The 12,031-nt window shown below is 35.6% G+C and overlaps 1 protein-coding gene across 1 annotated transcript in view; it reads right to left on the bottom strand.

The window, feature by feature from the left end:
* Nucleotides 1–12,031, bottom strand: part of NPHS1 (NPHS1 adhesion molecule, nephrin) — a 1,231,105-nt gene that overhangs the window by 519,333 nt on the left and 699,741 nt on the right. The window contains exons 13-14 of the mRNA XM_044079328.1: nt 1,511–1,651; nt 338–478 (exon numbers count right to left, since the gene is read on the bottom strand). Coding sequence (XP_043935263.1) covers nt 338–478; nt 1,511–1,651 — 282 coding nt within the window. The remainder of the gene's footprint in view (nt 1–337; nt 479–1,510; nt 1,652–12,031) is intronic.

Raw genomic sequence — 12,031 nt, 5'->3', positions numbered from 1 at the left:
GATACTGTAATCTGACTTTTCTTTACTAGGTAATTAAACTGCCTGGGTATTAAATAATATGTTGTCGCCACATTAATACACTTTGTTGTACTCATAATTATTTAGCTGGCTCACATGCAGTGTGTAAAAATAAAGTCACATTGTCACCTGGAGACAAAATATTAGAAAGAAAATCTTTAAAATATGTTCAGCACTAAATTATACTACTACACAAGTTTTTAAATCATTTAGTGAAAAGTTGACACCATTCATTAAAACTCTTTCAATGTATCCAGATTACTTCTTTAATCACATTTTTCACATAAAGTAGAGGAAGTGTGTATATCACATTACTTACAGTGTACTATGAGTTTAATCACTGTCTGATTTTCACCTTCAGTATTTTTGCAGTGAATCTTGTAGTCTCCGGCATCAGCTCGAGTCAAGTTCCATATCTCCAGAGCACCCATCTCCCTCAGGTGATAGCGTTTTACTCCTTCTACAACAAGCAGAAAAAAAATATATATATATATATATATATATATATTGTGTGATTTAATCCAAGATGCAATGTCTCACAGCAGAAGTACATCATCACTAACTTCAAAGTTCTGTTTCTTGTTCAGGGACTTTCTGTGCAAATTAAGAACAAAGTTCTGCTACTTCCACATCTGCATTCCTTCTCTGCTCTGTTTAAATATACAAAATAAATGACTTTTGTGGGATTAAATTCAAACTATCTGACCTTGGTCTTATTTGTTTGTCAGCAGAAGAAGCTGCTTTACCTGTAGCCATTACGCCATTTTTCAGAAAAGTCTCCCAAATATAATTTCTTACATTTTATAAGTCAGAGTCTCATGCTAATATTTATTCATGCCCTGCCTTTTAATCATTATTCTTCAGTTGGAACCTGTCCTCCAGTTTCAAGAATGACTTAGTTACAAGAAGAGAATATGCAGTGTGTTTATGTTTGTTACTTTTTTCTTTGTTATCCTGTTTATCATCTTCAGCCTATACCAAGGCCTACATGCTTGATGCCTATAATTACCATATACAAACTTAAATCATGTCAGCAAAGCTATGCAACAAAAAGATAAAACATGATATTCGTTATATACAGCTAAAATAAAGCAATGCTGCATTACTAGACGAGTAACAAAAATGCTACTTAACCACAGCTAACAATAAAAAGTCTAAACAAAGAGGTTGAGGTTTAACACTGACCTGAATGACCTGTCAGACTCTAAAGGAACAATTTATACTTGTTGGCAGGTTGGATGTTGAACATAGTATGTAGCAATAATATGATAAGATAGTAAACTAAATAAGTAAAGGGATATAAACAGTATGTGTGATATATGCAGTGTATATAATGAGAATATATTCAACAGACAATGCAGAGTATGATTACTGATCTGACTAACAAAAGCCATGAAGGAACATATTCCCTAAAAGTATTGGTGACAGTAATATGAATGCATTATTCTAACCACGGTATCTTCATTTTATGAGTCAGATATAAAGCTTTTACCTTTGACAAGGTCTTCTCCTTTAAATGACCATGTATATGTGATATCTGGTGGATTGGCAGAGACCTTCAGAGGAATTAGCACAGCTCCATCTTCCACAGCCTCAACAAATGTCACCTGATCCACAGCAAATTCTGGTGGATCTAGAAAATAATTTAAAAATCAGTGTTGCCTTTGAGTGTCTACATAAGTAACAATTAGACGTCTTTAGAAAGTGAACAGATATTACGTGAATATTTTTCTACATTCCCAAACACTTTGCAAATCATGGCCACCTAAACATCTAAAGAGATAAATAAAATATGCAAAACCATGAACAGACAGAGAGTGATGATATAGTAAGTAAGCAAAAATGTTAATTTTTATTATTACAAATTTGGCATAAAGTGACTCTAGTGGAAAATGGCTAGAAATGTAATCTTGGAATTACCCCAATATAGTGGGGGGAGGGGTGTGTGAAAACCATCTGAATGAGCTGACTGTGCCACCAGCTTCCACGAAATGATGAGAACGGTATGGACCCATCAGTCTGAAGTATACAGAAAAATATATATGTATGTTTATATAGGACATTTACACATATTCATGCATGTTTTCCAAAGGGAAAAAAAAAGAATGCAAGTAGATATTAATATTTTTGGTTCTGAGGATAACATGATTTAAATGGTATGAATACTGTTACACTGGCCTTGACATTGAGATAAATTAGAAAAGAAAAGTTATTTTAAAATATACATTATTTATAGATTCAGTAATTGTGGTAGGTTTAAGCAGTACATTTACTTCAACAGATTTTAAGCCATGTGTCAAAAATTTCACCAATGATGTGAAGAACTTGGAGGCCCATACATAATTAATGAATGAGTTATTTTTTTATTTTAATGCCTGAGGATTATTTTAATTATTTATTTATTTTAATAATGTGATCCTTCTTACTGTCATTATTTTGATCGTTATCAACTCATCTGTGTTATGTCATAGGGAAGTGGAAGGCAAATCAAATACCAGAGAAAAACCCACATGGCGTAATGGAAGACATGCGTATTCTGTACAGGTGCACTCCCCACACACAAACACACATACCAGACATAAATAAGACAGTTTTGCTAAAGAAACAGGCTACAGGAAATTCTTGCACCACTATCACTTCTTATACCAATTGTGTTCAGTGAACTGCTGAAATGAGCAACTTATGCTACCACCAGTATATGCATCATTCATTGCTACATTAGACTACCTGACATTGTATTAACTATAGATAATTATGCCCTTTATTGCAACAGTCTCTAGAGTATTTGTTGAATGAAATTGTAGAACAGGATATGCAGAAAACGGCGTACATTAATGTTGGTGACAGTTGTACACCAAGGTAGACTTACAGAAAGTTAATTGTTCTCCACTAATGAACAGTTTCATCTGACTGACTATGAATGTTGCTTTCAGAATTTTGGAATGTTACAACAGTGATTAATACAATAACTCACTTGCTGAAGAGTCCCACGTGATTATTTGTCTATGGAAGTAGGTCTTATGCAGATAGAAGTATAAACTTGCTGATTATCGGTTTTTAAAATCAAGTCCAGCATAATGCTGTTGAAGACAAACAAAGACAACAAGACAACAAAGTCTTTTTCATTGGAAAATAAGGGGCTTATGTTCCACACAGACAATTGTATCAGTAACTTACTAAGTCACTTCTCAGTTTCTGTCCTTGAGGGTACTGTCACTCTTTATCCTGTTGTAACAGTAACCTACTAAGTTGCTTTGTTCTCAGTTTCTGTCCTTGAGGATGCTGTCACTGTTTATCCTGTTGTAACAGTAACCCATTAAGTCATTTGTACATTTCTGTCCTTGTTTATCCTGTTGTAACAGTAACCCACAAAGTCACTTGTCAGCTTCTGTCCTTGAGGATACTATCACTGTCACTAAGTTGCTTGTCATTTTCTGTCCTTGTTTATCCTGTTGTAACAGTAACCCACAAAGTTGCTTATCAGCTTCTGTCCTTGAGGATACTATCACTGTCACTAAGTCGCTTGTCAGTTTCTGTCCTTGTTTATCCTGTTGTAACAGTAGCCCACTAAGTCACTTCTCAGTTTCTGTCTTTGAGGGTACTGTCACTCTTTATCCTGTTGTAACAGTAACCTACTAAGTTGCTTCATTCTCAGTTTCTGTCCTTGAGGATGCTGTCACTGTTTATCCTGTTGTAACAGTAACCCATTATGTCGTTTGTACATTTCTGTACTTGTTTATCCTGTTGTAACAGTAACCCACAAAGTCGCTTGTCAGTTTATGTCCTTAAGGGTACTATCACTGTTTATCCTGTAGATGAATACAATGCTGTTGTGCTTTATGCATAAGTATAATGGTGATAAGCTGGTAAAAGCTGTGATGTAGGTTGACATATGTGCTCTCCTAAACAGAGACCAACACCATGCTATACACTAGTGGAAGAAAAAGAACAACTTTTATGTTGTTGTCAGCATAAGAACTTGTATTGCACAATCATAGCAGTGGATTGACACTTTTGCCTGTTTATACATACTACTTATACATTAGATCATCTAATGTATCCAGAAAAATGTGAAATGATAATCTTCTTGAGGTGAAAACATCAGGTTTACAAGGCAGTTAACCTCATAGTTTAAGATCATCCAATCGTATACCATAGAATACTGATATACTATATTATTTAAAATTATAAATTAACGTGTAATGGAAATCAAACTTTGAAATTGTGTATTTACTTCTTTTTAGCAATTTCCTGTATGTTTATTTATATTTGACTTGGGATGAATCAACTGAAGTATGCGTTATGACCAAACAAAAAATAAGAAGAGCCAAACTGATAAAGTCCAAAATAAACCAACACTTCAAAAACAGAAATGTAAACAATGACAAATTAATCCTTTAGTATAAAGTTTAATTTGAACTGCACCATAAAACTAAGAACACTCAAGGTTAAGCACTTTCATCCACTAAAAGACTGGACTTCTTCAGAATCTAAAATAACTTACTTTCTTTCCACTTTATATAGACCATTATATAATTATTCAATTAAAAATATATCTCTTAAAGAAACAATGCCAGAAAAAAAAAAAAAACAATACCATAACATATTAAAAACAACATGTCCAATAAAATTACTATCATAAATATTCTTTATGTAAATTTTTTCAAATACAATTACTTCAAACATTTAGCAGCTCGCGAATTTAGAATAGGTTGCATGGAAATGTGGTCATTAATACCAGAAGGCTGAGAAGATTGCAGTTCTAGTTGCCACCTTACTTCTTTTTCTTCAAGCTTCACTTTATAATCACCACCCCTGAAATCTAAAATAATCTGATCTAAAATTCCAAAACAAAATTCGTGGAAATTGGGGCAGCACTTAAAATGCCTATATAATGCATTTGTATCATTCTTTTTCTCTATGTGATATAAATGTTCATAAATTCTCTTTCGTAATGCTCTATCAGTTTTGCACACATAAAAAGCAGGGCATATTGAGCATTTGGCTAGATAAACAAAGTTCTGCTACTTCCACATCTGCATTCCTTCTCTGCTCTGTTTAACTGTACAAAATGTATGATTTCTATGAGATTAAATTCAAACTATCTGGCCTTGGTCTTTTTATTTGTTTGTCAGCAGAAACAGCTGTTTTAACTGCTTTACCTGTATCCATTATGCCATTTTTCAGGAAAGTCTCCCAAATATCATTTCCTACATTTTATAACTCGGAGTCTCATGCTAATATTTATTCATGCCCTGCCTTTTAATCATTATTCTTCAGCTGGAACCTGTCCTCCAGTTTCAAGAATGACTTAGTTACAAGAAGAGAGTATGCAGTGTGTTTATGTTTGTTACTTTTTTCTTTGCTATCCTGCTTATAATCTTCAGCCTGTACTAAGCAGTCTGACAAATCCCTTATAAAAATGATACTCTTGATTGTCCTTCGTTCTCCAAAATTAAAGTGCTATATTCACAAATAAAAACACGTTGGGCACAAGACCCACATTTTTTCATTCCACTTTTTTGTTGCACTTTATTCCCACTAAAGGAACCTTTACCTTTAAAACTTTTCTTTAGATTGATACCAGTCTTAAAAACAAAACAAGGTTCAGGCCCTAGAAGTTGGAATAGATCAGACTTTGTCTTTAAAATATTCCAATTTTTTCTCACTCTAGTTTTAACTTCTTCTGCCTGGCAACCGTATTCTATAATAAAACCTCTTTCATATTTCTTATTATTTACTTTGACTTCTTTATTACTTAACCCATCTCCTAATAGGGTTTTATATTTCTTGCCCCATTGACTCTGCACAAATCATTCTAAATCTTCCTTGAGATCGTGGGGTAACCCCTAGCCAAGAACATTTCTACAACGTTATTTAATTCACTGATTAAATCTCTTTCATTGGAGGTCATCCAGGCAACTCTGATGAGTTGCCCTTTTAAAATACTTTTATTTTGAGCTAATGGGTGGCAGCTAGAGTAATTCAAATACAAATTACTAACAGTGTTTTTCCTATAAACGTTAGACTTAAAGCCTTCCTTAGTATGTCTAATTTTAGTGTCAAGGAAATTGATACAATTTTTATTGTATTTATAAGTGAATCTTAACCCAATACTTTCCTCGGTCCCTTTCCACAAGACAAAGATCTCATCAAAAATCTTACATAAAGTCTAATATATTTCCAAAAGTGGCTATTAATTACATACTTAGTTTTGAATTCTAATAATACCAAATTGGCATAAATGGGGACACAAGATGCCTCCATAGCAACTCCTTTAGTTTGTTTGAAAATTTCCCTTTCAAAAGTAATAAAGTTATAATCAAGAACAATAGCCATCAAATCATGAAGGAGGGTAGTTGTTCCTTTTTTCAAAATGAAAATAAGTATTTATGACATTAAGGAAGCTTCCTAACTCTTCATCTCTCAGATTTGAAGGAAATAAATCCACAACATCAGTGGTAAGAAATATATCATCTTAATTCCAAAGTTCACTTTTAAGTCTACCTAAAAAGTCCCAAGAGTCTATAAGTAAGTGTAAAACATCAGTGCAAATAGGTTTCAACCATACATACTCCAATAGGGTAGGTTTTTGACCCTCCCCCCCTGCTGCTACTGTGGGTCTAAAAGGGAGCTGCTGAACATTTTTGTGAACTTTTGGTATGCCAAAAATAGAAGGTAGTAGAGGGTTTTTAATTACCAAAAAGTTATAAACTTCAGATTTTATAAATCATTCTAGAAAATATTCTTCTAAAAAGGAATCTTTGCTCTGATAACTAATGTTAACTTCCCTGATAAAAGAATTAGAGTATATGATGGAGTCATTCAGAATATCAAAAACTTGTTTACTGTACTGAAATGAATCATATATTACAACCTCCCCCCCTTTATCAGGTTTTATAATATGAATGCTTTCATCACTTTAAGATGAAAAAATACTTTGCTTTCTTTTTTATTAAAGTTATAAAAGATCATTTTTTTTCTTTTTTGCACTTAGCATTTTCTAATACGTTAAGAGTTGGATGGCGTGGGGGATTGAATACACTTGTCTTTTTGACAGTCTTTTGTGTTCCTATCATTTTCTCTTTTCCTTCATCCTTAAAAAATGCCAAATAAAATCCTTTCTGAAATAAAGAAAAGTGATCTCTAGTAATGTAATACTAATACTAGAGTAATTGTATACATCAAACCCATCCTTATTGTTTACTATATGTTTATCTCCATCTATCATGTATTCCTGTTTGTTTTCCAAGACGACAAATTGTCTTGGGGAATTGGTAAAACCTGTGGCCTGAATCGTAATAATTCCGATTCTGCCACCTCTTTTGGTTTGTTGGGTGTCTTGGAAAAAATTATGCTCTTGACCATTCTCATTTTGTGTCTTCTCTCATGTATTTGTTATAGGGTTTTACTGTACCATATTTTCCATCATTCCTATTAAAATTATTAGAACTGTCTATCTTGTTAACCCCACTTTTATCTTTTCTAATAGGGTAAGCTTGAAAATCCGCATACTGTTTCCTATCTCTCCCAATTTTTTTATGTCTTTTCACTGAACCATCACATTTCCCAGAAACCTTCCTTAATTGTTTTAAATAATATTTTTCCCATTTCTGAAAAACCAAATCATTTAAAATATCTGTATTTATTTTTCAACCTCATTAATTAAAACACATAACCTCATGTCATTCTTCTTCTTCTTCTTTTGGCTTTTTTCCAGTTAGGAGTCACCACATCGGATCAGCTGTCCGCTCATGATTGGCAGTGGAGTTTTACAGTGTCGAGTTGCCAGCCTGGCGCCAACCTTCCACAGAAGGCACACATGCACGCACTCACACCTAGGGCCAATTTAGAGTGTCCAATCCACCTACAGCATGTCTTTGGGGTGTAGGAGGAAACCAGAGCACCCGGAGGAAACCCATGTGACCACAGGGAGGACATGCAGACTCCGCACAGAAGGCACCCCTGCTGAGGATTGAACCAAAGAAACTCTTGCTGTGAGGCAGCAATGCTAACTGCTGCACCACCGTGGCCACCCCACATAACCTCATGTCATTAAATTTCACAGTTTTAAGTAGTTCAAGACCATGTCTGTTAAACATTTCTACAAATTCTTTACATCTCATTATTGCAATCTAGCCTGAAAGGAAATTTAAATACACATAAGCCCTGAGGCACAATATTTAATCCTATACAACATTGCAAGTAACTATTTTCAATTTGCAAAGATTTAACTTTCATTAATTTCTTTTCTAAATGATTAATAAGTTCTTTCCATGATCCACTGACATTTTGGACTGCACTGCTATCTCTAACATGATTAATGACACTGTTGAAATAAAATCAAAAGCCTTTTTCATTAAGTCTTCAAAATGACCAGTCTATTTAAAAAATAATTAGTATTGTGTAATTTCTTTGTCCATACATTGTTAACATTAACAGTAATGTTTCTATCTCGTTTTGTATGATTGTTAATAGTAACAGATGTAGCTGTTGCAGACCCAACAGTTGCATAAGTTCTTTTGGGTACAATATCTTCTTCTAAAGGAGAACTTTCAGTAAAACTCCCATTGAATCGCTCATTGTTTGCTTGTAATAATTCATCAACAGCACCACCTTCATCATCTAAACCAGTAACTTTGTGTTCTCCATTTGGAGTTAACACACTGGACTGCTTCTGGTTCCGCCCTTTTGTTTCAGATTCCTTTTGGCCATCTGGTTGGGTAAACAGTTCGTCAATTTTGAAAGCTCACCCTTCATTATTGCAAGCTTAGAATTCACCCTGTTAAGTTCCTCAAGATCCACAGGTGAAAATAGTGAAGGGATTTCATCCAAAGAATCCATTTCCATTAGGGGTAATGCACAACTAAGACTGAACAAAAAATAAGAAGCGCCAAACTGATAAACGTCCAAAATAAACCAACGCTTCAAAAACAGAAATGAAAACAATGGCAAATGAATCCTTTAGTATAAAGTTTAATTCGAACCACACCATAAAACTTAGAAGTGTGGGTTATGTCTGATAGTCATATTTAACATAGCAAGGAGAATGATAACATACCTTACTCTGTTCCCATCTCTTAAAACTATTATCACAGATTTTCCAAAATGTATTTAAATAGTCTAATATTTAATATGGGTTTTTATAACTTCATAACAGAATAATCAAAAAAGCAAACAAAAAGAGGGTACACCACAGCTGAAGGTGACAAATAACTCCAGTCTTCACTTCAAGAGTTTAATGAAATAACACAAATGCAAATAGAATAATACTTTGACAGCTCTGTCTAAAACATAAGACTTACCTTTAAATTGTCATTGGTGCACTATTAATGAAGTAATATAAAGCCACATGTTATCGAGTTCAGAAATCATTCAAGTGATCATACCTGGAGCACATTTCAGATGAAAAGCAAATATCTCAGTTCTCAGAATTGAATGTGCACATCCAGTGTATTGTCTCAAACTTGAATGGAATACTAAAAAATGCTGCAACTTCTACTGAATAAAACATTTGAGTTACCACACTTGCAGCACATAGAGCATTATTAGGTATCCATTAGTAAATTAGATAGCTATCCAACATAACAAAAATCACTCATGGCCTAAAGAAACTGCTGGTCAGTGCTAGGAGTTTAAATAAAAAAACTGCTCTCCCCTTGAAGCATTCCTCACCCTGGAGAATGCAGACATATGTGCAGTCATGATACTGCTGGTCAGTGCTAGGAGTTTAAATAAAAAAACTGCTCTCCCCTGGAAGCACTCCTCACCCTGGAGAATGCAGACATATGTGCAGTCATGGAAACATGGTTCAGTACCATGGAGAGCACCCCAGCTATCAAAGACTAAAATGCCTTTCATACATTTTGATCCCCATCAGCTCAGGATAAAACAAAGGGAAGAGGTGTCTCAGTGTTCATAAAGGCCAAGTACACTGCTAGATTGGTCCAACAACATGACTCCCTGCCCAGGTGCGACCCCCTATCATATCCTTGCAAGCTACAAATCTCCTAACATGAGTCTGGAAAACCACAACTCCTACCTAAACCTACTGGAATCTCTTAACATTTAGCACCATACTTATGGGTGACTTCAACTACTCCTCCATACACTGGGAGACTTATACAACCCGTAATTCACTTGCTGAGAGGTTTTTGGACTTTTGGTCATTGCAAACATTCTGGAACAACTAGTTAGTTCCCCAACTACAGGTACAAGCATCCTAAGCTTAGTATTCACAAATATGGGGGTAAGCCACACCCTCCCATGCATTAACTCCTCCCTGGTAAGAACAGACTACAAAATGAATTAAAACTAACCTAGAACCCCCATCAAACTCCAAATCTGTTAAGAACTTTCCTAAGGCCAATTACCTCAAACTAAGTGACAGCTTATTAAAATTCCTGGGAATGACACTGAGGCCTACTCTGAGCTGGACACAAAAGCACTGTACAGCCACATTCATAGCTGCAGAGAGGCGGCAGTACCTGTCTGAATCAAGCCTATGATTACTGGCAAAAATAGATCACCCTGGTGCACCCTTAGCATAAACAGGCTATTCAACAAAAGGAAAAAAATCCTCTCCAAAGCCAAGAAGGAACAGACAAAGCAGTACAAAAAGACAGTCACCAGTCTAAAGAAGCAAATTAGAGAGCTTGTCAAATCTGCCAAGGAAACTATGAAGTGAAGGTAGCTTCCCACAAGAAAGATAGTCATAAGGCTTTTTTTTCAATTATGTTTGTGACCTCAGGGGAAACGCTCAGCAATGTGCCAAGTTAATCATGAATGGCATCACTTACATCCATCTTAAAACTATAGCAAACCTGCTGGCTGGCAAGTTCAGTTCAACCCTCCCCCCCAAACTCCTACCACACCCAAATAAATATCTGCAACCATTACCCCTACCAGTCATTACAAGTGAACGGGTCTTTACTGCACTCACTAAAGCCAAAACACAGCCTCCATTAGTACCAACAACATTCCAGGATGTGTCTTAAGAACAGAATCCGTCAGGGCCACTAGAAACCCTCTTTAACCACAACCTCTGGACAAACTATTTCCCAGATGAATTGTGGACTGAAACAGTCATCCATTGCACAGGAGGGCCCATCAACTGACCCTGGGAACTACAGACCCATAAGCTTAACCAGTCTTATCTGCAAGGCCATGGAGGGAATTATCATGGATCTGATTAATAATGACATAGGAATTCTCCAAACACTGTACCAGACCCAGTTTGGCTTTGTCAAAGGGAGGTCTTGCTTGGTCAGTCTGGTGGACTTCTTTGAGAAATTCACCAGGGCTATGGATGAGGGTAAAATGGTACACACCACTTATCTAGACCGGGCCAAAGCTTTAGATACAACCCCACACTCAAGGATCATAGATAGACATACTGAGTTAGGCATAAACCCCTACATCATCAGATGGATGGCCAACTAGCTCACTGATAGGACACATGTTGTCCAGATACATGAATCCACTTACAGTAAGAAACCTGTTAGTAGAGATGTCTCACAGTACTCAGTATTGGGATCCCTCCTATTTGGTATATACTTCTGTGAGGTGAATGCCTATGTTGTGGACCTCTGACTCACCAGGTTTGCTGAAGAATGTAAGCTGGGAGTAATCACTGAATCCCCAAAAGGCCTAAAAATGACAAACCAGGGTCTGAGACTAAATGCTAAAAAAATCCATAATCATATCCTTCAGTAAATCAAATATCCCTGCAAATTATAATATTGATAGTACATGACTAAAAGTAGATCCAGTGGTGAATGACCTAAGAACACAGACAGATAGTAACTGAAACTTTGACAACAGGTAACTCTGGTAGTGAGGAAATCCTTCTGTGTGGCAAAAGTTATAAGTAAAGGCATGGCATCAAGATTAAAGGAAATCATAGTGCCATTGTATTCGGCCCTTATCAGGCCCATAATCGAGTACAATGTTCCCTGTACCTAACCAGGCACTTACACCAACTGGAGCAGCCCCAGAGGTTTCTCACTAAAAA

This window comes from Protopterus annectens, chromosome 8.part0 (genome assembly GCF_019279795.1).
Source record: "Protopterus annectens isolate FY-2018-M chromosome 8.part0, PAN1.0, whole genome shotgun sequence".
NCBI lineage: Eukaryota > Metazoa > Chordata > Ceratodontiformes > Protopteridae > Protopterus > Protopterus annectens.
The sequence above is the reverse complement of the archived record's forward strand: the minus strand, read 5'-3'. Positions and strand labels throughout refer to the sequence as shown.